Genomic DNA, 27979 nt, shown 5'->3' on the forward strand with positions numbered 1-27979 from the left:
AGCTACGTAGCAAGTAGTCGCTGCTTTTTTGTGGGGGTGTGTTACACAAGCTGTCAATAGAGTTTGTCAAGCAGTACTTTGAAATTCAGTTATATCTCACTGGATGACTGGCTAATTTTATGGAGTCTAGACAGAAAGTCTGAAAATTAACAGGCATAAATTTGAATCAATCATTTCTCTGCATTTAGCACTCCCTGCACTACTGATATCTATGGGAAAATGACCAAAGCTGTCTGGAATATCAATAAGAAACCCTCCAGGTGGTTACTGTCAACAAGCACTGAAGTATCTATATAGTGACAATACAACTATGTTTGAAAGGAGATACAGTTTCTCTAAATGAGGTGATCATGTCCTTAGCAGCTTATTAGCATTAAGTAGTGGTCACTCATGGTGGAAAATCTGCTGGATTCAGACTTAGTATGTACAGCACTGCGTTCTGCATCACTTGTGCAAAGACTGGCTAGGTTTCCACTAATCAGTTCTCAGTGTCAAAGGCTCACTGATTGTTTCATCAACTCAGGTTTATTCCAAGGACAGCTCATCAAATTACAACAGCCGGACAGACACTGAAGTACCGTACAGCATTACACAGCTGATGAGCACAGTGTCACGAGATTAAACTGAAAAGAGGCAGGGCAGAATTTTTCTTTCAAAACATATTCTACTAAATATTAAGCTTCTTCCTTCAAAGTATGCTTTGAAAAAAATTAACTGTGTCATGACAAAAAGCTTTAATATTGGCATGCCACTACTTAACCGCACACTCCAAAACACCCTACTTTTACTGTGTGTCTGCAGTGACGCTTCTGTGCACATTGCAGTAATATGACGAATGTGGCCTTTTGTGTTCTTAATGGATCAGAACCAATACAAGGACACGAGTTGGTTGATCTGAGAAAGCAACAGGCAGACAGACATTAATTCAACAATGTACCTGATATATGAGGTAATCCCCATAGTGGATGTTTCACATGCATCAGATATGCTGCTTTGATATTAAAGCTCCAAAGAAATATTTCAGCCTTCCTCTGCAGTCTAGTAAGTAGTTAATAATCTTAATCTTGTCTAGTATATCTTTAAGCACTGTAAAACATTTTGTTCTGTTGTATCTAGCACACATATGCAGCAGAACCAGGAGCGATACTGAAAAGCATATATCCTCAGTCTGGTACTGGGACACACGCTTTTACTATCAGATAGATCATTTTGGATCATAGGAGTTTAGGGCCTCTGAAACATTTTGCAGTACCACAGGAACCTTTCACTGCAGCAGCATCTACAAGAAGCACAGACATCTGTAGGTAATTCAGTTACTACCTTTATCCAGTAGAATCTCAACATTCTTCTCGTTTTTCTGTTGTTTAATATAGTTATCTAGATTAGCCTGTAATTACAGGAATATGAAGTAAACAGTACCTAACAGACTTTCACTGAGCACTAACAAAAACTTCTCATAGTTCAGATTGAAGCATACTACAGCAGTAACTTGACAGTTGCATTACTTTGCATCTTCTTGCTTTAACTATTGCCTTCCATCTTAGTCTTCAGCAATTAGAGGTCTGGGATGATCTATTTATTATATGTTTGTATGATTCCAGGCATGTTTGGGCTTGGTCCCCTACTTGTTTCTTAAATAAGTCGTAGTAACAGAAAAGGTCCTCTGCTGCAATTTCCTAAAGACACTACTCACTCCCAACACCTCAGTGCTCATTTCTTTCTGGTTCCCAGACCAAAGCAATGTAGACTCGCATATTCTACTCACAGGAAAGTACTGCATCTAAGAAAGGGCTGACCTATACAGCCAAATGTAGTAAGCAGGACATGACTCTCTTCAAAAACAAAACAAAACAAAACCCCACCTCTCTAATCTACACTTTGTAGGACTTGTAGTGTATACTAACTTGCACAGAATGACAACTGAACTATCCTGTAGAACCAATAAATACTGTCCTCCTTTATTCTGATCTTTTTTCAAACATAATCTGGCTATCAATGCTGATCAATATCTGACTATCAATCCATGTATTTTCATATTGCTAAGGTACAACATTAGAAAAAAGGCTGGAGAACAAGAGTTCTTCCTATGCCACAGGCTTCAGTTCTGGATCTAAAAGCACTATTACTCTTATGGATGACATCATGTTAACAGTAACTAATGACAAGCCACCCATGAGCAGATTTAAGTAGCCACATATTCTTAAAAGAGATTGCATTCCTTCGTGATGACATTCACAAGCACCAGGGGAAGTCAACGCTGGTTTGGAATCAGCCAAGGATAATCCAGAGTCCAGCACTAATTGCTGCAGCCTCAACTCAGCAAGACAGTTAAGCATGTGCTTAAACATTAAATTATTCTCAGTAAAGTAACAGAAGAAATCACATGCCTAAGTAATCTACTGAATTATAGCTGTAATTATGGACTATTCTTCCTGCCAGTATCTTTCAACGTCACTGAAGACGGATTCTTCAAAGTATGTGGACATTTCTAGAATGAGATCAGCTGCTCAGACAAGTAGGACGTCAGCAGCAAAGTCATTCAGTAATTTCTCAGCAAAATTGCAGTGAGTACTCACATCTGGTCTATCTCAAATATTAGATATCTGTAAGTTTAAGAGAGTCAACACAGCGATGCTTCTAAAATACAGTACTATGCATTATCCGACAAAGCTCTGCTCCTCCCCAAGGGCTTGTGAAGCAATAGAAAGTGGGTTAGGCATTAAATAGCATTAAAACTGATTCTGAGGCCCCCTTTCTGAAAATCTTCTATACTGAATAAAAAAAATAAAATCTTCATCCTCTTAAATAATTCATGATAAACATAATCCTGGGAATTTGAACACATAATTAAATGCTGCAATCATTAAACATTTATAAAGTTTGACAAGTATGGGACTTGTCAAAAAAAAAAGTTGAAATACCAGATACGTTAGTTACAGAGAAATATGACTTGCCCTGATTATTCACTGAATCCCTGACATGCAGTAACACACAGCACTAATCTTAGAACTTGGCACTCGAACCACTGCATTCAATGTTTGCTCATTACAGATATTCACAGACTATAAGGGAAGTTGTTTGTCTGTTTGTTTCCAGATTTTGCTTTCTTCGAAGAAGCAGAAGTTGTATAGTGAAGGTATTACGGGAGGAGAACTGGAGGGCAGGAATCAGATGAGTCCTGGCCTGAAATTACGGATGTAGGTATTTATTTCAGTTATGTTTTTAATGATCAAGCTCACAGAGACATTGGAGCACTGTGAAAGGCAGAGTGATCTGGTAGGATAAATACAAGATCTTAATGGCACATCTTTACCTCCCAAAAGATTATCCCTTCATAATCATTTCTTCTAAAGCAATCAGTTAGTAAAGCAAAGTACTGATCACAGTCATAATTTGACCACAGATTCTCTCTACAGAAAACCTCTCTAAACCCTTACTTTGAAGACTGTAAACATTAGAAAACTTAGTTTCCTGAAAAGTTGTTTTTTCTCCCCTTTAGTTTCAGGTTTACTCAGTTTTACTGAGTGTCTTTTTCAAATGCAACATATTTTTCAAGATATATATTTTTCCATATATCAAATTATATTAACATAAAATACGTAAATCTGTTTTCAAAATACTTAAAATGAAAAACAAAAACATGTTTGTTTGTTTGTTTTATCTTTCTGGTAAGTTCTCCCAGAAAAAAAAAAGACACAGATGCTGATATCAATGTATCTTTTCATAGAAGTTGGTCCCTTTATATACAACACAAAGAATAATGAAAGAAACATATCCTCTCATTGCTATTATAATACAGTTCACTGATAGACATATACCAGTAGATGAACTGCATGCAACACTTTCAAAACCACTCCATTCACTTAAAAACAACTACAGAAATATTCTTGCTATGCAAATTATTTGATATTAAATCAGTAATTAAAATAAGTTTAATTTCCCTTGGGATTCTTTTTTATCTTAGAGCAAAATAAGTAAATAGATCCTATTTGTTTTCTTGTTTATGCCTTCTTTGATCTTCAAAATACAGGGAAATATACTGTTTTTAAAATAATTTTGTATATTCAGTATCATTAATTCCCACTAACAAAGTCTCTAAACCACAGCCTTATTCTAGAACAGCATACAGCAATGCTCAGAAGGAAGATTTACCTCTCTCCCATAGGTTATTTATGAATGCCCATTAAAAAGTGCAAAGATGCAAGCTATTAATTTCTCCAGTAAAAAGCTGAAGTAATGGCTGGTATATCCTGCAATGCTGAGCACTGTTAGGTTTTTAAAAGGCAAGTTTTATTCTCATACATAAGAAACAAGAATGTTCACAATCATCAGAACATTATCTACCCCGATGCATAATAATAAAGAATTTTATACTTCCAAATAAATGACCATATAGGATGGCTTTGATTTAGCAACCAATATAAGGTTTGGGTGCCTAATGTCAAATTAAACTTCACTTTTACTGCAGTGTAGTTTGGGGAGGTAATTAACCACAAATTTGTTCAATGCTTAAATTCACACCATCTTATTTTTTTTTAGGATTAACACTTTCTATGACAAAATAAAATGCATCTGCAGGAGCACAACTTAAAGATGAAGCTGCTTAATTAAACACTACTGGGAAATTTTGCTCTGCTCCAGGCAGAATTCCTGACTGGAATTACTCCAAAGTGGCATGACTTTTTTGAATTTTAAGGAAATCTGTAAAGCATTTGGCAGTGGTTGTTACCCAAATCCCCAGCTGTTTCTGAACAGGTAAGCTGTCTGCGTTTGTTTGACTATGGACATGATGTGCATTAGCTAAAGCTATGGAGCTCAAGCTTAATTGCTCTGTAAGGAGAAGGAAGTCTGAAGTGGAACCAAGCTGAGGTATTGATCCTTATCATATGGAATAGGCAGAACACGTATCGTGAGCCCTGAGTAATATTACAAACGTCCAACATACACATAGTGCAAATATATATGTGAAGCTTAAGAAAATCAAAATGCAGAAGTAAAACAAATCATAAAATATGACTGACTATGCAAGCAGAAATTAGAAAGATAGAAAGCAAAGAAGGTTAAAAGCAAAAAAAAGTGAAATTTCATAGAGCATTACACTGTTATTAAGAAAGCAGAACACTACACTTATAGAGTAGATGAATCTTTATGTATAAAGTCTAAAGGAGAGCACTATAAAGGATAACAACATGGGATTCTTTTGAAAGAAGAAGCCTTCAGTGAGAACGAACACAACTCCTGTCATCACAAGCACTCTCCCCCATCAGCCAGCCAGGTGGTACAGTGGGAAACAGGCAATGCACCATGTGTTTAATCAATTCACTTAGAAGCTGGGTGTACATGGTGTATGAATAAGTTTTTAATTCAAGAACCCTTGTGCTAAAGCATTAAGATTCACAGCACAGGTTCCTCTGTATTTCAGGTTTTCTCATCTTACAAGAACCAAAATAGTTTCCATGTGCAAATTGCAATAATGTATTATACGACTATATATATATATATATATATATATATATATGCATATATATATAATATGCATACCCCCATATAGATCTCTGGTGAGAACAAATTCTACCACAGATATCAGTTCTTTTATAGCTCAAACTACTGCAACTCAGTCCTTTAGTTCCAACTGCAGCATCCTTTGGTTCTGAATCTGTTGTTCTCTGGTACAAGCCAATGATGTCTATCACATACATAACTAAATAAAGTACCAATACAACTGTTTGCACAGCATAACATCTGAACTTACGCATATATGTCAGGAGAACAGCAGGGCTTTCAATTCTCAATAACTAGAGGTTCTTGGCAAATGAAACTAAAGGAAACACATCTCACTAAAGCAAGAGACTGCAAGAACTATTAAAAAAAAAAAGAGAGAGAGAGAGAGAGAGAATGGAGAACTACCACAGAATATATTTCAGTATTACTATCCCTTAAGATAGCCCCTAGAAGTCACTGATGGATTTGGTATTGACTCCAGGATGTCAGAATCCAATTCAAACCATGTTCATTTAATAAATTCTAACAAAGTACAAGATGAAAGTGCTGTCTGCATTTCTGGAATGCCTAATGTTACGTTCACCACATCAGACCACCTGACATTCAGGCTGATAACCCTGAGGAAGAAGCAGTCATTAACATTCCAGAACACATCACTGCTACTGAAAGAGTGGGTAGCTTCGAAAAGCACTGAATTTTAGAGAATCATCTTACAAGAGATACAGCAAGGAATATGGATCCATATGCATGCCTACCTGGAGGTGAACAACTAAACTACCTACAGGCCAACAGGTTTTCAAGGAGTCACAAGATAAGGCTTTGCAAATGGGCTAGGAGAAAAAGCAGGTTTAAGACTAATTCATCAAGTGATGATTTAGTTTTCTATAACCTCATAGACACGCTAAATTCAAGAAAGTATTAAAAATCATTAATGCTATATAATCCTAGCATTACTGATTATCCAATTGTTTGTTGCTCTGTCGTACCTTCTACCATAAATCACTTAGATGAGACATGTTAAATCCTATGGAATGCCGCTTCACTACTTACAGCAGTACTGAGTTATTTCCTACACTAAGACTCAAAGTTAGTAGAATAAACTTATGGCAGTACACACAGGCCACCCCATCATCATAACCCTCTATAAACATAGAGATGCTTTATATATGTATGTTATACATCAGGACAAAATGAGGGACAGGAAGGGAAGGGAAGACATGACACAACACATGATGTACCTACCTGAAACGCTCCTACAGCAAATCATTTAATTCTGAGTACTAATTTACCTGCAGTTTTAAGGGTAACTGCAGTACGCACAAAAATATGTTTCTGGTAATAAATGCTTAGCAGCTCTAAATAACTAAAGCATTACAACAAATGAGCATGGTGAATAGTCAAATATCCATTTCTCACCGATTTCAATGGGACTCAATGCACTGTATCTGATAAATTGTACTGCCCAGCTAACACAACACAGATGGCACTACATGAATAATAATGGATATTTCTTTAAAGAAAGAAAACAACTCATAATTCTATAAAAAGTACTTTGTGTTTCATATTGATTTTAGGGTGCACATAATACATTCTGTCCCATTAGAATCAATGAGGGGTGAAAATACAATTACTGAAAATAATTTTGATTAAGATAAATATGATTGACCTTTTAGCCTTTTTCCAAGTTTTCAACAAAACAGGCTGAGAAATAAATTTAAGATGACATATTACATTTAAATGTAGCACAAAGAGGTAAGAAGACTTGTGACATCACAGACAAGGCATGGACCTACAAACCAGAGAGAGAAACCACTCAGGTGAATAACAAATACATGAAGAGTCGATCTGACATGTATATCTTACTACTTGCTTCTCGTCTGTCCCCCGTCAAGCTTAGTTTTCTATCTAAATCAAACACTGAAATCATCATCATTTTTCTCCCAAAAACTGGAACTTAGATTCTATTGCATTTGCTTAATCTTCTGGAAAACAGCATTAACAGAAGCAAAGGCAATTATATCAGAATATCACATAGATGGATTTAACAGACTCTTGCAAAAACTATATAGATGAACTCATCAATCAAATTTAAACGCTTGAGTAAAATGATAATGCTACTTATAAACATGCCCAGGAAGAGCTGACAGACTCTGTAGTGAGTAGCAACACACACCTGAGAATAACTGCAAACAGCACAGCTAAAAACAAAACAAGAGTCATAAACTTCACTCAGAGAGTGGGAAGACGAACAGCATGAAGAATACTGACAGAAAGGCAAATTACAAACAGTAAAAATCATCAACATATTGTTTTGTAGTTATATCACGAATATAGTAATGCAAACTACTAAGTTCCTTCATGCAGGACACAGGGAAATTAATTTTCAAAAGCAGAGTCTTCCATTGTCTTCCAGAAGGCAAATACTGAACAACTGCAACTGTTCTGTTACCTCCAAAGAAGTATTTTCTTTCCTATTTCTACAAACTTAATCATGTCTCCTCTGCTTCTTGCTTTTTTAAAGCGCCCCAGCGCTGTGGGGTGGTTCTTTCAAACTAATGAGATTAGAGACTTTCATTATCACTGCCTACTAGTAAAAAGGGAAAATGTGTCTCACCAGACTTCAGAGCTGAGATTTTCAGCATTATGTATCTTGATGGTATATTCCAATTGAGTGCACAGCAACAGACTGCACTGAGATGCAACGAGATGAGAAAATGACACAGAAAAGATTTTTTTTTCTAAAAAGTCACATTGAAATGATATAGAATATGCAATTGGCATTTTTGAACCTATTGTTCTCCCAGTACAGGATTTAATCTTTACTGAAAAAAAAAAAAAAACCAAAAAAACATCTCACATCTCTGTCTTCAAAACAAACGTTGCATTGTGTTCCACTTCAGTATTGGCATCACCAAATAATTTGAGGTAAACACAGCTGCAATATGACTAAGAGATGATTTATATTTTCAGCACTGGGCTTCAAATCACAACCTTTTTCTTTCTGCACACCAGATTTATCATGTATCACAAACTGCACATGAATTACATATCACATCTGTACCCCATCCCACATCCCATCACCATCTATTCATGTATTCTCACATTTACAGCAAGTAACAAGATGAACTACTCTGAAAACCAAATCTGAACAGGCACATCTGAGCCATTCCAAAAACTTTATCATGGAGAAAATACTGAACCTAGCATCCCCTTCTCCGAGATCTTCAAAACTGGTGAATTCATCACTGGATTAAATGGCAATGGAGGTAAAGGATGTCTGCTACTTTTGCTGTTAGATCTGCTATATGGAGTAAAATCGAAACTGACACCACTGAGTTATTCTACAAAAAGAAATAAGGCAATCACATGCGAAATACAGACACTTGGTTGTGACGTTCTCCAGTTTCCCAGAGATAAGAATGCTTTCCCTGCTGGGTTTAGTGCCTACGTTCAGTTAGGCAACTTTGTATAACATCCTTGACAGAAAAATGATAACATCTCATTTATTTCACTAGCCTATTTCATGGCTGTAAGTTAGTCTCCTTAAACAAGTAAGAATTTGCTGCCTTCCACTGAACAGGCAAAACAGTCAGGCAGCAGGTCCAGCAAGTGTGGGTACAGACATAAAAGGAATTCACATCTGTTCATGTCTGTTCCAGCTAGTCAGATTGTACCTTTCAGTGACCTACTGGGGTCCTCCTGGTCAGCCACTGGCCAAGAAACAGAAAACTCCCAAGCAAACAGTGTGGGTTGCCTTTCAGCACTGTGGATCATTATGGATACACAGGCTGCCTAGCTTATAATGAAATTATCACTTCAAATTTCATTTTTCAGCTTTAAAATGAGAGTCATCACATCGATTCATTTTTCTCCTGAAGAGCTCAAAGCACTTTAGGAAGAGTCAGCAAGTGCTCAAGTACATCGCACTGAAGGAATAATCAATAGCATGGGACTGTCTCCTTGTCCTATGTTTGAAAGTACCTGGCACCCCAGAGCCTGCTTTAAGAACGCTCGAAGGAATAACGTTGACATAAATGAACACCAAATTGCGTAACTGTGTCCTGTGTGCAATGCCCTCAGAGCCAATCAGTTCACCACCAGGAACAACAGCACGGGTTGTTTGTAGCAGTCTATTTCTTGCATGGCCTTGAATAAACAAGTTCTCACAGAATCATACTGTTTTCATATTTTATTGAGAAAGCAAAACATCACTCTCTAAAGCCAAATTATAACTTGCCTTCTTTAAATGCTGTTTTTAATACAAAGGATACATAGGAGAGAAAAAAGCTGGGGACAGCATGGAGCTGCTCTAACTCTCCCCAGCATCCAAGAGTGACAGAGTCCCATTCCAGAAGCATTTGGCTGTTTCAGTCTCCCTCTGTCTCAACTAAACCTAAACTCATCTTCAGTGTTGTAGAACTTACAAATAGAATACTTGAAATACCGTATCTCTCAAAAAAGCATACGGAAGTATAGCAAGACAGTGCACTTCTGCATTCATAAAAGGTTTCTCCAACTACATCTCTGGTTTCAAGTTGAGTGACACACCTTCAAACTCATCAGACAAATAGTACTTTTAGTTGTTTTCTCAGCCTTTTTATTTTATACAAGTGCTTTTCTCATTTCCTGAGATTTGGAATAACATATTTAAAAGGCATTCAGGACTCACATTAACATCTAACCAGCAGCAAAAACTGTCACTTCTATTTTAGCCCTCTTAGCTCCCCAATTACGAAGTTCTATTAACTGAAAGTCAGCACCAGTTCACAAAGATAATCAAGACAAAAGGTCAGTGATCTACGAAAGGTAGTTCTGGCCTTTCGGGGCACTGCTGGGACTTGAGTTTCAAGAAAAGGCAGAGTGCTCCTCATTAATATAATCCTACCACCACTCATAAAACTATACAGATTTCCTCACATCTGAGGATGCCCCATGAAACATCAGCCCTCCAGGGGGAATTCCATATAAATGATCACTGCACAGATATCCAGCTACTATCAGAATAACATACTGCAATCATCACTGCCAACATCTGTACTTTAATAAAACCTAGAACTGTTAATAGAATAACAAATGTCATTTTCTACTGCTGCCACCCTGTAACATAGGAAATCCTAAAGCAATGTTTTAAAATAGCACTGTTATATTCCCCATGCCTGTTCAGTATTAGTACCAACGCTGCAGTTTCTGCTGTTAGCATTCGGAGTGTTTGTGCTCCTGTAACAAGGAGACCTACAAGCAAACATGTTTAGAAGGATTCAGGAGGTACTGGGGACTTAAAACTTACTAGCCCAACTCTTCAGCCTCCCACTTGTTTCCCTAAGCAGCATGAATCTGACAGAGGAGTGGACTTTGCATCAATATTTACCATTCTGTCTTCAAATTGTATCAATCTACAGATTTCAGCACTACAGAGCAGACTTAGGAGATAGCCTATGCACCACTGTAAGAGAGGCACTCTGGTGACCAGCAGCTGGTGCTGGGCTATCAGGTCTGAGCCCACAGCACCGGCAGCTTTGCTGAGAACAATCGATTGGGCAGCAAACTCGGGTGCTAACCCTGCTTCTGCTGATTTCCAGGGGAGAATTCCACAAAGTCTTAGCAGAAACATGACTGGGCTCTTTCAATAATGACATTTCATTTCATAGCGTTTTCTGGCCTTGTGTGCCTCTTCCCCACTCTGCACAGCAGCACGTGGGAACCATTCAATACTATGCTTCTGCTCTCCTAAGAAATGCAGAGATTGAAAGTAACAAGAGTATCTATACATGTGTGACCATTAAGAGGTGCACAAGAAGTGATGGATTACAACAAAGAAAAAAAAAGTTGTTTGAGGCTGCCTTCCCCGACACAGTCTCAACATCACTTGATGGATTATTTGTCAGAGTTCACCATTTGTGAGTCGTGTAAATAGCCTAAGCTACAAGGCTGTGGCAGGAATATGTGTATTTCAGCATCTAATCAGAATGGCCTGGTTCGTACACCTTTACTCTGAAAGCAGCACAGTGTAGCTTTTATTGCAGTTTTATTATCCATGATAACAGAATTCACTACTTGAAATTCTTTCCTCCAACATTCCTATTTTGAATGAGAAGATCAGAATTGTCTTATCTTCATTTTCACCCACAGAAAGGGAAGAGAAAAATATTTACACCTAATCCACAGAAGGCAAAGAAAACTGAGATCACTCTGACTTCAGCTGCTTAACATTACACCTGAGAAAAGACTTGAATTTTTTTTTTCCAAAGATGATACTTTCTAAATCCCACATTTCTGTACCAAGTATCTCACCCCAGCTATGCAGAGAATACTTACACTTTTCATATCTGTATTCTTGTACTTGTAACCCATTGTACTTGCTCTTTACACCCTGTAAACGTTAGGACAGGAAACTGAGGGCTATCTAAACACTGAGCCTTTGGTGGATGTTCTCCTTTACCACTTTCATTTACAACATCAAGCACTCCACAAGCAATATATCTGCAATTCCACATCTTGGGAAACTCTGGATTAGCATTCATACAGAGGTCAAGGACTGAGCTGGCAATATAAAGATTGCTTCTAATTTTGATCTTAAAGAAGATCTATACAGGCATACTGCAAGAATTTTTCTGTTCTTCCCAAATTGTTCCTGCTTCATAGGATTGTGATAGACTCCAGACTCTAATACTGTCAGTCAGGTACTTTATGCAATCACAGTATTTATATTCAGCTATGTTTCAAATCACCCTCTTTGTTGGTTTTCTGCAGTTGTGCAAGATTTTGTTTTTCTTTACACTAAAAGATGAAAGGATTACTTGAATATGCAAAGAGTAAATGTTTAACAATCTGAGATATGTGCTGTCATAACTCTTCTTCCCAACACTGAAATTTACTTATTTGATCATTAAACATAATGTATCTTGATATAACGTCATATAATAGTTCCCAAATCCACAATATAAAATATATACCAAATATTTTTAAGGTGTATGATATTAACAAACTTTGTAGAAACAGCTGGTATTGATCTGATGAATATGTTGCCTCCCAAAGGACCTCAGTCAAAGAACCAAGGGTGCCTATATTTGCACACCCTATTAAGTTTATTACAGCCCAAAATACTGTGCAGCCGTGCTGCACACATCAAATACCATGCTCAAGGAGTTAACCTGCCTGAAGTCACTACAGTTGTTGCCAAACACGTATGGTTCAACATGCTCTGAAAATCAGGTCATTTATTTACATGCTCACGTAGTAATGTGGAGTGAGGGCTCAGCATCACACAGACAACACCTTGGCAGCATATGAAAGCTTAAACCAAAAAGCATGGTCTTCAAAAGCCTTGTTCAGCTATTATCTAAACCCGTGCCCAAGCCATGCTTCCTGCATAAGTGACCACAACCCAGAAGTGAGCAGTTCGCGCTGCTTCCTGGAACAGCTGACATAGCCACACACAATGAAGGAGCTGGAGGGGGCTGAGGGAGATAATTTGATGAAATACATGAGGAGGCCTCTTTAGAAAACTACAAAGTAACGCCATAATCTTTTTAAAACACATACTTCAATAGCTTCCGAAACTGGAACTCATAACCCATCGCAGTCATCCCCAGCTCAAGACTACAATTGCTTTCTCTTCAGTTATTGTTTACCTGGACTAAGCCATCCTCCATCATGATCCCGACAAAAAAAATCTGCACTGAAATTGCACTTCAGTACTTTTCTGCTGGCAGTTCTCAGGTAGAACAGGTATTTTGAATCCATTTTCAGGTGCATAACTCTTCCAATCCACTGTATATATTCTCCGAGCTATATAGAACAAGGTCTGAAATTTCAGTTCCAAGTCAAGCATGACAGTCTGGTGTCTCACATGATTACTGTGGACCTATTCTGAGGTTGAGCCCCCGCAGTTTTCAACACTTGAGCACTTTTCAAACTCCTGTCTGAAATTCCTATCTGGACACTCAAAGGTCAAAACTATGGTTTGAACTTTTTTATGTTTCACTATCCCCATATGTAATAAGGAATTAATACTTCCATACTTTAAAGCAGAAGTTTCCATTTAATGTTTCTATGGCACTTGGAGATCCTAGAAGGAAGGCAGTATAAGCACAAAGTATTATTATTTAATGAGTTAAGGGACAGAACCTCTTGTTTCGGAAAGTGGGAAGGTTGTATGTGTGTAAAATACAAAAACAGCCACTAGAAACTATATTTGAAGAAGAACGACACAGAAAATTCTCACTTGTTGAGGGTTTCTTTTGCTATTATTTCTAAAAACATAGCCTGATTAGCAAAATCCTATTTAGGCAGCTACCACAATTAAAAGCCTATCTGTAGCAATTTTAGCAAATGCTTCAACGTTCAACCTGTATCACATCATTGGATGACTCTAATACATCTTTTAAGGATTATGTGCACGTGCACAAATTGCACTATAAGGCTATTTTGAGATAATTACTTTAAGAATTCCTCTTCCTAAGTTTTGGCTAACACAACACTACAGTACATAAATCCACAGCGAAATCTAAACATTCAATCCCTACAACACAATAGTGTGACTACTAAGAGCCAGTTTTATACCTTGCTTAACATCCAGCTTCACCACTCTTTTCATATACTTTCATTCAAGTTTAGATATGCTGCAACTACAGCACATTTCTTCTTTTGAGACTTAATGTTGTAATTTGAAAAGAAAATGTAAGAGTAATTACTGATGTAATAAAACATGAACATACTGTAGACAACTCAACAGAATTTTAATTAGGAAATGCAGGTTCACACAGTTTCCCTTGTCCTCCTTTCAATGAGCTTTCACCCATCTTATTTTCATGAATTTAGTATTTTGAACACTGTCAACTTTGTCTTCATATTTCACAAGCATAAACACAAAGCAAATTATGATGCTGCTAAATAAGGGCTTCAAATGCAAGCTTCTTATGGAAACATGTATGCCTAACACAGCTTCTCTTTCTACTGATTGATTGCTCTGTGTGAAAATATGAAGGCGTAAATACTAGGAGAGTTGATTCTTTTTAATTTTTTTGCACTTAGACATGGCCTCAGTCTAAAGAAGGATCTAACCAGAGCCTGACAGTTAAAGATTAACAGTTGTGCCATACCAGCAGGCTTGACAAAGGAGCTTAACTTAATCCTTAAGGCAGTATAAGATGTCTTACGTGTATTACTGGGTAGGAGCACAGCTTTAATAAACACAGTGTAAGGTAATTGTCAGTACTTTTACTGATGTAAAATATGAAACAAAACAACAAGAAAAAAGACACATGTATTTGTTTTCCAAGGGAAACAAAAAGGAGCTAGATTTGATTTTTTTTTTTTTTTTTTAAGATTACTTGTTTTGAATTTCGAAGTCTCAGTGCTCTGCATAGACTGGCACACAAAAAGCAACTCCTATAAAGAAGACAAGCAGATGCAGCTCATCATCCACAGTCAAGAGGCAATGGGACAGCAATTGTTGCTAAACTGGCTTACACACTGACTGTCACAGCTGTCCTTAGTTTTCACCTCTGATCTCAGCCACAAGGTTTTCATGCACTTCCTATGAGCAATGCACTCGATTTTAAAGTTTGGAGGATTTAAATAACAAAGTCCCTGGACTTCGCATGACACGGATGAAATCACCTCCTGCACCTCCAAGTGGAATAAATCTTCTTTTGTAATTAGCTACTGAGTGAAAATAACCATCATAGTTCAAACGTTAAGACACTAATAATCATTTTAAAACATTTTTTTTTTCCACATTACGCACTACAAATATTCACAACACACTGAAAAATATCCCTAGGAAGAGGTATATTTATAAAAAGTCATTTCTGAGAAGCTTTAATGAAGCTGGTGCATGTTACCACCTAGATACATCTGAGAGCACCAATATGAGCATTACATCTCTGTCACTGTTTTTAGTGTAAGTCCTGTTTTTATAGTTCTCTTAACACAGCAGTTCTGCTGTATGCCACATCAACACAAAACCTGAAAAGCTTTCAAGTCCTGTGAATTGTCTCAAATCTAGACTTGATCTAAAGGTATGTGTTAGCATAGGTTATATGCAGATACATATATATGTATGTATATTTTCATATCCCACCTGGTGAGCTCTGACACAAAGACTGAGAGCCAGCTGCACCTTCTGCTGAAGCCCAAGGTGCAGTGCATTCATTGTCTTTCACAGGAGCAGAATTAGGAGCCTTGGGCTTGCAGCTGAGTAACAAGCTGTGCAAAGTTTTAAATCAACACAGCTGGGAGTGAGAGGTGATTCTAAAGCCTCATTTCACTTTCCAGGCCAAAATGTCGACAGGCATAATTAAAGATACCCTGAAAGCTGCTCTGTATTGCACAAATTGCTGCAGATCAAAAGGGATCACTGTGCTGGCAGAAATCAGACACATTAATACTGGAGATACCCTCCTGGCCCTGATATCCCTCCTCCACATCTACCAGCTGCACAAAGTACCTCATTTATGCCCTTAAACCATCAGGGACACACCAACACTGTCACTGAGAACGAATATTCAGCATATCTGTAACTAGCTCCGGTGCTTTTTCTGTGCTGCTACTGAGACATAAAGCAGATTCAGGGAAGAGGAAGAATTTAGCTCTTGTTTCAATTCTACTTTTCAAAAAACATAGCTTTTGGCTACTCATAAAAATTAAAAGCGAAGTCAAAATTAAATCTATGAATATGAAAATTAGCAACAGGAAGAGTAACATTAAGACTCAGCAGTCTTATGTCAGATAGTGAAGACATGATTAAATATCCTACCATCTTCAAAAATTCTTCACCAATTGAAATTAAGGTGCAGTTGTCAGCATTTCCAAATATACATAGTAGGAACACCAGAAAACATGCTGCAAATGAGATGCCCTGTCTTTGTATAGAGAAATGACTACACACAGACAAACAGAAAAATCTTTAGCCTGATCTTCAAACACCGTTTCCTGAAGTAACACAATTAAAGTCATTCCTTTGACAAGTACACACCCAGCAAAAATAGCAAAATTTTCCTCAGTGGAGACTTAGATGAGTAAGTAGTGCTCTGTGAACCTAACTTAGGGCGTCACATCAGTTTGAAAACCTGACGCACAATGTCATCTATCCTGTTGTACAACAGACCATGCTCTGCCTGTAGGTCAAGGCTGTAGGATGCACAGAAGCTCTACAGTGCAAGCCACACAACCACACTTAAATATGCTGCTGAGTCCAGCAGACCTTTCCTTCCAGTCAAGCTTATTAGTTCTGGCTTAGCAACGTGCTCACTGCAGCTATTCAGCTGCCAGAGCAGAGCCGATGCATCTCCAAGCAGCTCAAAGGGAGGGCAAAGCACACTCTCGTCTGCTGGCAAAATCCCATACAGACATATGCTTAGACATCATGTCAGCTGGCACTCAGCAAGATGGGGAAGCCCTTACTGAAGGACCGGTTATTTCACATAGTCCCATTCACGTCGGAGGTGGTTCTCATGGATAACACGAACAATATTGTAACCAACTGACTCAGTCTTCATCAGACTCATGAATCAGTATTGAAAACAGACAGAAATCCAGAGCAGCGTTACAAAGAGCATACACAAGTAGATGAATGAGTGGAAATAGCAGTGATTTTGCTGTAGGTTTTTAATCAGTAAAATGTATTTTGGAGAGTCATCAGTAATAATGATTATTTTAAAGAATATAAGTGTTAAGAAAGAAACTATCTCAATAAAATATAAAGAGCTTTGGTTTGCTTTGATTTTTTAGAAAAGGAGTTCACCTACAAATGTCCAGGCACAGGACTGAGAAAGGACAGGCAATATTAATTCCTCATCACTCTGACAGCTGCAGCCAGACCACTGGCTGTATTTTTCGATTTTATGTTCCTATTTTAGAGTCAACCAATATGCTGAGATATGTAGAACTAACCCTTTTATAGTAGCATTAGGAATAAAGTGGAGAGCAACAAAATTTAGGAGCACATTTGTCATTATTTTAATCTCCAGGGATGAAATTTAGCCAAGTATCTCAAGGACTGACCCAAGGAAGGCATACTGTAAACTACAGTGGTGCAGGGAAGGGACAGTGTGTGTTGTTGTACAACTTCTGCTGCCTGGAAGCTTCCATGTTTTGCACAAAGGTTGGGAGAGGAGTGCCTCCACATAGACAGCCAGAAGATTTCTCATAAGGACTATTTTACAGATTTTGGAAATCGTGTTTTTTAAACATATTTCTGGCCAAGTATTCAATCTCTGCAAAATACAAGATGGTTCTTGTTAGCAGGGCTAAAGTTAAGGAACAGCTAATATTGCAAATGCAGTTACGGTCCCAGGCACTGCTCCTGAGAATTGTTCAGAAATGTTTTGGACCTGTCTGTAAACCCGTTCCCCAGACACCCCACACAGCCTCAGCCCATCCTGACCCTGACTGCACAGAGCAGCACAGCCCCGCTCCAGAAGAGACACAGCTGCCAAAGGTCAGCACTTATTTGCTCAGGTACAGACAAATCTGATTCCAAACTCGAGCTAACAAGCCTGTCTCCAACTACACTATGCAGACTTACTGACCCAGCCTGCTCTAGCTTTGGGAATCTCTACATCTCACTTTATTACCCCATAATGATGTGCCACCTTCCTATCAGTTGCCTCAGTTATGTACTTCCTCAGATGTTTACATTTTGTGCAAGTCACACGGGTGAATTTCACTGATACAGAATAAAGATGTCTGTCCACAGAGAATGCAATGCAGGCAAGAAAGTTTAGACCGTAACAAGTTTGAATTTACTATCATGTCACCGTCTGCAAAACTTGTCCTGCCATCTCAAAGTGGAACAAAAGGTATTAAATTCCATGCAGGTGAACTGGCCAACAGCGTGCGCCTGGTGATAAACGCAGTCTCCTGAAGCCTATTTCTCACTGAGCCATTTCTTAAGCATAAACACCATTCTTTCAACTTTCCTGTGCACAAAGCTTGATACAGATGTACATTTGTACAAACTTTCACTGTTGAATTTTCTCTTTTCCTTAGAGATAAGTCTTAGACTGATGCTCTTCTGAGTGTTATTACATCTACTCTTGTGACCTGCTATAGCTGAGGGCAAGACATACTCTAATTTAATACTGTCTAACAGAATAAACTTTATAGAATATTTTGTTTCTGCAATGTTAATGCCAAGACAGTATCTAAGGAGGCTAATAACATACCAAAACAAATATGTAATATTTGCTAAATAAAAATGTATATTACAATTGCACAGACTGTTTAGTGAGAAATATCTTCCTCCTCTTTTCCAGGTTATGTCTTACCAAGTCATCCGTTCTGTAATGGAATTTTTTCCACAGCTGCAATTAAGTCTTAATGTGTTCTATTAGAGGATGAAGCACATATTTATATATTTTTGTTCTGCATTACAACAGTCCAGACTATTAAATCCAAATTAAGAAAACCTGATCTACAGTGCCTGTATGCCACGTACACTCAGTACTGATCTCTTGTTTTGAACAACAAACATTTTCCATTTTTTTGGAAAAAAACCCCACACTCCAGTAATCTATTAGTTTGCCCCCTCAATGGTGTAAGATAATCTGTTCTTTTTCTGAAGTTTTCTTACACTGCAGTAAGAATCCAGTGTTTATTACTGTACTTAATGTACACATGGTACCCCCATGAGTACAGTCCAGGCACTAACAGCACGGCCAGATTTGCCTGACCTCCATTCTGATGTACATTCCCTGTAGGAATGTAATATGGTTTTGAGCCCAACTCTGTCTTTTATAGAACACCACTGGGGCACCTCAGAGCTTCACATTTGCATTTTACACTCTTCCATTGCAAAGAACTCTCTGAAGGTAGATGTTACAGCTTTGATTTCTCCCTTCCCATGCTTTGAGGCTCTCATTTTTAACTTTATTTGGATATTTTTAGAATGACAACAAAGAACAATTAATATCAGTGTCTAAGCTGAAAATATTTGCTTTTCCAGCTGAGAGCAGATTTCAGTAATTAACCTGGTCTGAACACTTCTAGCTGTGATGGCTGGAGCAAAAGAGTGATGAGATTGCTTAGGGGTGAGGCAAAACAGGATGAGGTGAGGCATCATGATGCTTCACCTCACCTTCAAAGTGGCTTTTGTGCTGTCACATCTGCTTATATCAGCACCAAACGACTGCTGATTTGATCATAATTGCCCTAATTAGAAGTTAAATTAATACACCGAGTTCTTCAGTATCAATGCCACCTCAGCATCAAGGATGTGCATACAGAGCACTGCTGAGCAATACAGGTTAAATGAATAAAGAAGGTCACAGAGAAAAGGAAACTACTTGCAGCCTATTGTTCTGAAGATATCACATAGTTAGGACGACACTCAATATCCACATATGCCCCAGGGCAAGCAGAAAGGGGAAACTTAAGGAACTCTATTGAGAGATATCCATCAGTTCTGAACAAAAATTACATTTCCTGTCATTGAAAATCTCATTTAGTTCAGACTTGCTTCCACTAAGGATTAAAACCCTTCAAAAGAACACTTTGTCTTTATGGGAAGATGAAAATAGCCTAAAATGCTCACAGTGAAAGTTGGTGTGCAAGAAGTGGATAATATGGTAAAATTAAATGGTTATCAAATATAATATACTTCAGCACGTACTGGAAATATAAATGTGGTCATTGAAATTAATGATGAAAATGAAAAGAAAAAAAATTAACTGTTTTTTCATGAGAGATGCGCAAATCTCCCTAGCAGACTAAGTGTCAGCAATTCCCTGTCCAGAAGTATTTTGCATATCCACAAAATGAGGAAATTTTTCATGTCCAAAAAAGATGGTAGGGAAGGAGACAGGAAACAGGCCCTTTGCACTTATTAAAGCATGATGCATAGGAGATGCATAGCAGGGAACTGTGTATTTACTCAGCCTTCACTTCTCATGATTCAGATTAAAAGCTATAATTCAGAACCAAGTAAAAACAAGACGCACAAAATAAATAAAAACGTCTCCAAGTTTTTGCATTTTTTCTTCTGCAAAGAAAAAAAGTAAGAACCTGATCTTAATCAGATGTAAAAAGAAGCTAAGTATGGCCAATGTCACGGTATTGGATATTGCTGAGAACTGACTTTTTCAAAATGTAAGAAAATTAAAACACATTTCTGCATTAACTGTCTTCATCTGACCATCTACCGACTACCTATGCTTGTTCTGAAATCAGTCACCAAGATTTTGTGATACAGTCTCTGAAATATCTTTTTGTTTCAGCTCATACGAAAATAAAGCTACATCACAATCTGGGATAATGTTGCAAATTACACAAGACAAGATCTTCATCTGGTACAAACTCCAGTACTTTCTGTGTCCCTGGTATAATGGCAGCGATTTACCCTGCTTTACTTCCTGAACAACGAGAACACAGCTAGTTTGTGGCTGGTAGGTTATGCACAGCATTACATTAATCCACGTAAAACTAGCAATATTAGATATTGAACATCAGGGGCACATGAATGACTCCTTTCAGATATCTCTTTCCAGCAACAGACACTGACCTCAACCTGGAGTCATCCCCTCTACTAGATTCCATCTTCAGTGGTACTATTTTAGAAAGAATTAGGCAATAGTCAGAACTGTAAAATATTGCTCTGTTTTATCGCTCTGATAGCAAACGTTCTTGATCTATCTCAAGCAAGCACCAAAGTCAGAATTCTACAGAAAAATCGTTACAACTACAAAGTATGTCCCCTTCCAAAAAATTCAATAAAAAAGATGCATAAGCTGCCCAAGAAACTGATGCCTCTACATAAATAATATTTCAAAATATTGCAAATAGGAACAGTGCCAAGCTAGGACTACTGGCTCTTTGCAGCAGTGCCAAGCAACTTGAAGAACAGAAAAATGTGCCATCATTTCCCATCACTGTTGTGTACTCCGTACTGCACACTAAGTGCACATACACACGCTGCTAAAGATTTCAGACAAGGATTGTCAGAATGAATGAATCCAGTATTTTGATTTGTTAGGCTGAAAAAGTAGGCTAACACAGTAGACTCAAAAGCAGGAAAACTTAAAGCAAAAAATAGCAGTATTCAAATGCTGGGTGCATCTAGTAAATTGTAATTGTCTCTGCCCTGCACATTAGTATGTTCAGTCCATTCTCCTATTGTAGTCCTTTGTCTATTCCATTACAAAGGCTTTAATGACCTTACAGCTTAACAAGAAGGAAACGTAAGTATCCTACCTCAAAACAAACAGCCCAAGAAACCAACAAGACACTGCCCAAGGGGCTCTATGGCCTCACGCCTTGCTCACGTTTATGACAGATGTGTCCCTCAAGAAGGTTATTCCAGAATGAAGTCTCCCCCTTGTGGATCTCTCTCAAATAAAAGCTCCATCAAATAATTCGCTGTAAAGCCTGAGCTCCTTCCTTTACAGGTAAGACTATCAGAGGCAAATAAGAGCACGTAATCAAATTATGAAAAGCATTCCTTGACTTGACTCAGTGGGTTTGATCTCACCTCAGGAAAGAGGAGCTGTTTTGTCCTAAGACCTCTCACAATTCTGTGCAAAATTAATTTCAAAGAAACTAAAAATCTCTTCCCCTGCCATCTCCACATAGGGTAACTGTGAAAATTGGTTTAATGAACCCCCTCAAACTTCAACCCAAAAACATCAGTAGTTTAACTATTTAGGTAAAATTCAAATTCCAAACTGCTTCTATCTGAGTGAACATAAAACACATCGTGATTTTCCCCCAACTCTAAGTGGAAAAAGTTCCCACTTTCATCTGAGAACACATTCTTGTGTCTCAGAAATGATGGAGCTACAGAACTCTTTGCAGAATGACTTCCTCAAAGACTACATTAACTATGCCACTCTCTGATCTGCATTAATTTGAAGGGATCACAAAGATTCCTTTGCATATGATAATTCACATTATCATAAATTAAGAAAACATTGTGATCTGTTTCATTATCACGCTGGTCCTCATGCTCTGCTATGGCATTTAAGCATAGCTCTAGGAACTCGTACATTTTGTCCATAAGATTGATTTTTTTTTTTATTTTCTAAGAAGCAAAATGGCTTGAAATATTATTTAATTATGTATGTGACAAACTCATATTTTATTCGTAGTACCAACTGTTGAGTCGATACTGGGTAAAAAGCTTTTTAACTACTCAGAAATTGTTCTCATATTCATTTCAGAACAGTAATAGAATGGTTAAATATTTATTTCTTGCAAGTTTTGGAATTACACTATGTTTCCTACTTTCATTAGCAGTCTCTTATTTGTATGCAGTAATTGCTTTAAAAATATAAGCACTGTAATTTCTTGCCATCACTGTGGTAAATCAGAAAGTCTTATCCCCATTCCCCCACAGAAGAGCATAACTCTGCTTCCCTTGACACCGATGACAAAACATCTTTAATTTTAGGATTACACTCAAACAATTAATGAAAGATGCTCATTGGACAGTCTGGAACTCTTGTCCTTTCTAACAGCAGATGCAAAAGCTTAGCAGTGCTACTTTGCCAAAGCGCCTCTGCAGGCAGTGACAGCTATTCCAACTGCAAGGGCGGCTGCTTCATCTCAGCCATCAGCAAACCATGCTTTCTTCTCCAAATAAGAGAGTTTTTAGGATATAAGTATTAGGATATTATTAAGAAAAAGGGTATCATTGATCCATTTCAATCATCCATCAATAGTGATTGTGAGCTGCTCTTGGACTGAGACATGCTGTGGTGAGATGCCAAGAACCCATCCCTGAACCTGGTGCTGCTTTAAACGTTCTTAAGAGTTCAATTTAACAAAACAAAGTTTGCAGTCCTAAGCAGCAAAAGGCTGCAAAATAGATTCTGATCTCTGCTCTTCCATTCAGGGAACAAGGCTTGCAAAAATCATAAAGACAAAACACTAAAGAACAAACGACTACAAACCTGACCAAGCGACACGAGACTCCTGCAGAAAGGCTCTTCAAGCCCCTAAAAAGAATTTTCCGTACTTTAGTCATATTCTCAGACTGCCTGCTTATCTTGGCAGGACAGATGAGAAACTCTAGTTCTCAATGAATGTGCAATAAAAGGAGGCAAATAATTGCTAATTACAGTATTGGAAGCTATATTTTAAAGTCATTGGTACTTTACTAAGTACTTTGATTTTCTGGGAAACGGTCTCCGTATGTGATCACTACTAAACGAGCTGTACTGCCAGTAGTGACAGACATATGTAATTTGTGATGTACAATGAGATGAACAATTGTTAATTATTTTTCCTGAAGAGAAATGTCTATATGACTGTATAACATGGCCTCTGTACGTGACAACATTCATGCTGCAATTCTGGATTAACAGCTACCACCTAGCATATAGCTTCAATGCGCATACTTAACTCTCATTAAACACAACCAAAGGGATGTAACACCACAAACACTAAACTAGGTTGTCCTATTAAAGCACACTATGGGAACCAGCAAAATTCATTCTAACACTGTGAACGTGTTTCAGCTCCTAGATCTGAGTTCAACATTTACTCTACTACTGCCAACAGTCAAGACTACATGGACACACAGAGAGGGTGAACTTTGTACAATGGTCATTCAGCTCTTTGACAGACAGTACGAAGATTCTATATGGGAAACTAATAGAGCTGTTCTATGAAAAATCTACCATCCTTTGTGATTTTATGCTGTTACCTCTTTGCCATCAAAATAACACATACCATTGCTGAAGTCATTCTCCTCTCCTTACCTTGCCAAGCCTGTATGTTGCCATACATCAAGTGCTTTTTATCTCCTTCCAGACCTGCTATCTAAAGTATCACATCCTCCCCACAGCAACTGAAGTTTATCATACTCTCCTCCTGCAGCTCTCCTAATGCTCCTTAAATCTCTCCAGTTCCTCCATTTGCTCTCGCTCCGTGTTGGACTTTCATGCTAATTGTTATCCAAGCTGTCTCCTCTGCAGTCTCAGCTGTCCCACCCTAAGAACACCTTCTCTGAACACTGTTCACCCTTTTTCACTTTTGTGACCTCTCTTTTCCCCCTTCTCTCATCATCACTAATCCTGCTCCCTTCTTTTTCCAAGCTATTACTGCCCGTGATTTTTGAGTTCTCCATTTTTCATTCTGCCAGAACTGAGATATTCTGGAATTCTAAATCCACGTTAAATATCTGGGTCTTTTAAATTACCAAAACAGGTACAAAACAGTTAAGAGTCAAATCCGAGCTCTGCTCTTCTCTATTATCTCCCCATGGTAATACAGAGTCCTCACTGCTTTGTGTACCACAGTGGCACAGCTCTCTGCATGATCTCATGCATTAAAATAAGAGAAAGCATGCCAGGAACACATCAGGGACTGCATGATTTTTTTTTTATTTTTTTTTTTTTTTGAACCAGAGAACTTATGTGGAAAAGTTATTAAAGCTTCAGCAGATTATGAGTGTGAGACACGAGCGACATGAAATAAAATTTAGAAATGGAGTATCTATGTGTTTAGGGCCGTACTACAATATGCTGAAAAGTCGGAGGAGCAGCTTGTCCCAAGACACAGGAAAACATTAAAACTACCTTGAAAGGTAATACACATAGAAGACTAATTTTAAATATATTTTAATGAGGAGTGTTTCAGAGACAGAACCATTGGTTGTGCACATGGATGGCTTAAAAAGCCCCACAGATACCTTTTCAATGATTACTGCTTGCAGACATCACGTGCCTACATACCCACACCACATCATGATGCTCATGTTCAGGAAGGACAAAAGAATTGCAGAGAAACACACCATTGGTGTACACACATTAGGAAGCCCCCATAGCCAGTTATTTTTTCTACAGCCAGCAAACATCACGTTTGAGAACTTTCAAAGAATTGTGTAAAAAAGCGAAAAACACCTCAAAGGGACCGACAGGAGCTATTCTTCCTGTGTTAGGAGCATTACAGGTAACATAGAAAGTGAAGCCAGAAGGAACAATAAAATTCCATGTATATCAAGGTCACTAATCCTCACACAGTACCTCTAAACTGAGGCCAGTAACCTGTTTGACAACACATCTTTCAGAAAGATAATAGTCTTGATGTCACAACACGAGAAAGTTGGGAATCTTTGATCGTTTTTCTCATCCTTACTACTTGAAACCTTGCATACTAAACATTATCTGGGAGTTTGGTAGAGATGGATCTTCGGAGCTCGAAAAGCAAGAAACTGAACACTGTGAGTGGCAGAGGAATCTGCCTTCTGAGAAAATTACTGAATATCAAGTATCTCTTCACTGGATGTGCCACCCTGCTGTCATTAGGGCTGTCCTCTGAGATATCAAAGCTCCTTATGCCTACCTTCAATGAACGGGTATCACAGCCTGGCAACCCAGCCTTGTAATTCCTGTATCAGGGGGAGGGACATCATTTTGTTCACCATTAGAGGTGCCCCAATTTCTAGAACAGAAACCACGGCTGACAACTTCTGCTTCTCAGGAAAAGGATGAAAAGGTCATTTGTACAGGAAATACAGTTCTCTTCAGTTTCCCAAGACTGAATGAGCTAAGAATGAACACCTACCCATTGACTTTCCTTTGAGTAGGTAAACTTACTTTAACCCTTCCTTGATGCTAGAGGTAGCAGACCCCAGCGTTCAGCACCAGAAACAAAACAGTATCTCCTGCTGGGCAAGGGAGGAGAAAACCAACACCCCACAGATGCCCAACCACTGGGATGGACACAGGGCTAAGAGTCGGCAACAGAAGGCTGCAGAAGGCAGACCCAGCAGCGAGGCTGCAGAGCACCCCGAGCACGGCACAGCCGGGAGGAAGGTGAGCTCCGCGGTACGGGGTCGGGGTTCCCCCCGGGAGGCCGAGGCAGCGCCGGACTCCACAGGGAGAGAACGGGCCCCGCGGCAGCGGCTCACCTTATGCTCCAGGACGCTGATGTAGCCCTCCAGGAGTCCGGCCCCGACGGGGAGCGCCGGCCGGTGCTGGCCGCGTCCCGGCGGGCTGCTGGGCACCGCCGCCACCTGCTGCTGCTGCTGCTGCCGCCGCCGAGGCTCCGGGCGGCCCCCGCCGCCGCCTCCGATGCCGCCGTACATGAGCAACAAGCTGGTGCACATGGTGGTGAGCGCCAAGCAGACGGCCAGCCCGTGGCGCTGCGGGGGGCAGAGAGAGGCGGCTGAGAGCCCCGGGGACAGCGGCCGGCCCCGCTCCCCAAGTTTCACGCCGCGGGAGCCCCGGCAAAACTGTGCCGAAGGTTCGGGACCCCCCTCGTCCACGCACCGCCGCCCCCCCGCCCACCCCCAGCCCGGCTCCTCCGGCTCCCCCACACCTCTCCTTCCCGCCCCGTCCCCGTCCGGACACCTCACCCGTGCATTTCAACGAGTGCTGGGCACGATCGCGCTCTCCTCCCTCCCACCCCCAACCTCCAGCCTCGTCCTTTTCGCAGCTCGTCTTCCCATCCGCGTCTCACGACGCACACACACAAAATCCCCGAACCCCGAGCAACACGAATAAAAGAAAGCATGCGGAAAGTTCGCCGCCGCCGCCGCCCGGCTCGCGCTCGCCCTCCCGCACCCCGGAGAGCCGCGAGGACGCGGCCGGGGCAGGCGGGTGCGCGTGCGCCCAGCCCGGGGCAGCCCCGCGCCGCTCTTCTCCTCCCGCCGCCGGGCCGAGCCGAGCCGAGCCAGCGCCGCACTCACCATCAGGGTCTTCATTTTGTGCGCCTCCCGGGCGCCGCTCCGCCCGCTCCCCGCTAGGCTCGGCATGGCGGGGGAGCCGCGGCCATGGCTCGGCCGGGGAAGCGCCGCCGTGCAGGGGATTAGGGGGGAATTACAGCCGGCCGGACCCTCGGAGCTCTGCCAGAGCCGGGTCCTCGGCCGCCCCGCCTGCCTCCGCCTCCTCCTCCGCCTCCTCCCGGCGGCGCGGCGGCGGCTTTAGGGCAGGTGGAAGTTAACTTCTGCCGCCCCTCGGGCGCGCTGCTCCGCCGCCGGCGGGGACGCGGCGGGCACGCGGCCCCGGCTGCCGGCCAGCGGGGAGCCTCGCGGCGCGACCCTCACGTGGAGCCGCGCCGGGTTTTCCCCGGCGGAGAATCCGTGGCTCTCCCCCGCCCGCCGTGCTGGCTGAAGCCGGCGGCGTTCAGGCAGCGCTTGAAATTCGCGTTCGTAAAAAAAATCGACGCCCTCAACTCCTTGTGCGGCGCTAACGCCGCCCTCCTTCATGCAGCCCTTCCCCAAAGCGGTATCAAAGCCTTTTGATAGAAGCTCTCCTCTTTTTTTTGTTTTGCTCCCCGTGCCATCTTTGCAGCGGCTGAAGGTGGGCATTTCTCCCCCTTCTTTTACAAGCAGCCTTCCAAAGTTTTTTTGTATTTTTTTTTTTTTTTATTGTTTCCTTCTCCGTGCTGATGGTTCAGACATAAAAACTTTATGAAGGGACCTCAAATTACACAGATCTCTTACTCTGGCAGTCCCACGTATTAGGACGTGCCCCTTCAAAACAAGCCATTCTAAAGTTGATGTCTTATGAAGTTATTAAAATGAAAGCGTAGC

At 40.0% G+C, this 27979-nt stretch overlaps 1 protein-coding gene across 2 annotated transcripts in view; it reads right to left on the reverse strand.

Moving 5' to 3' along the window:
* ST6GALNAC5 (ST6 N-acetylgalactosaminide alpha-2,6-sialyltransferase 5) overlaps positions 1–27375 on the reverse strand; it is a 64815-nt gene extending 37440 nt beyond the window's left edge. The window contains exons 1-2 of one of the 2 annotated variants that reach the window (XM_031600703.2): positions 27134–27375; positions 26354–26587 (exon numbers count right to left, since the gene is read on the reverse strand). In XM_031600703.2, the coding sequence (XP_031456563.1) occupies positions 26354–26587; positions 27134–27199 (300 nt within the window). In that variant the 5' untranslated portion in view covers positions 27200–27375. Of the gene's footprint in view, positions 1–26353; positions 26588–26800; positions 27040–27133 lie in introns of those variants that run through there. The other variant, XM_090146508.1, reaches the window with a different exon arrangement.
* Between the last annotated feature and the right edge of the window lie 604 nt (positions 27376–27979).

This window comes from Phasianus colchicus, chromosome 9, assembly GCF_987193195.1.
Source record: "Phasianus colchicus chromosome 9, bPhaCol1.hap1.1, whole genome shotgun sequence".
In the NCBI taxonomy this organism is placed as follows: domain Eukaryota; kingdom Metazoa; phylum Chordata; class Aves; order Galliformes; family Phasianidae; genus Phasianus; species Phasianus colchicus.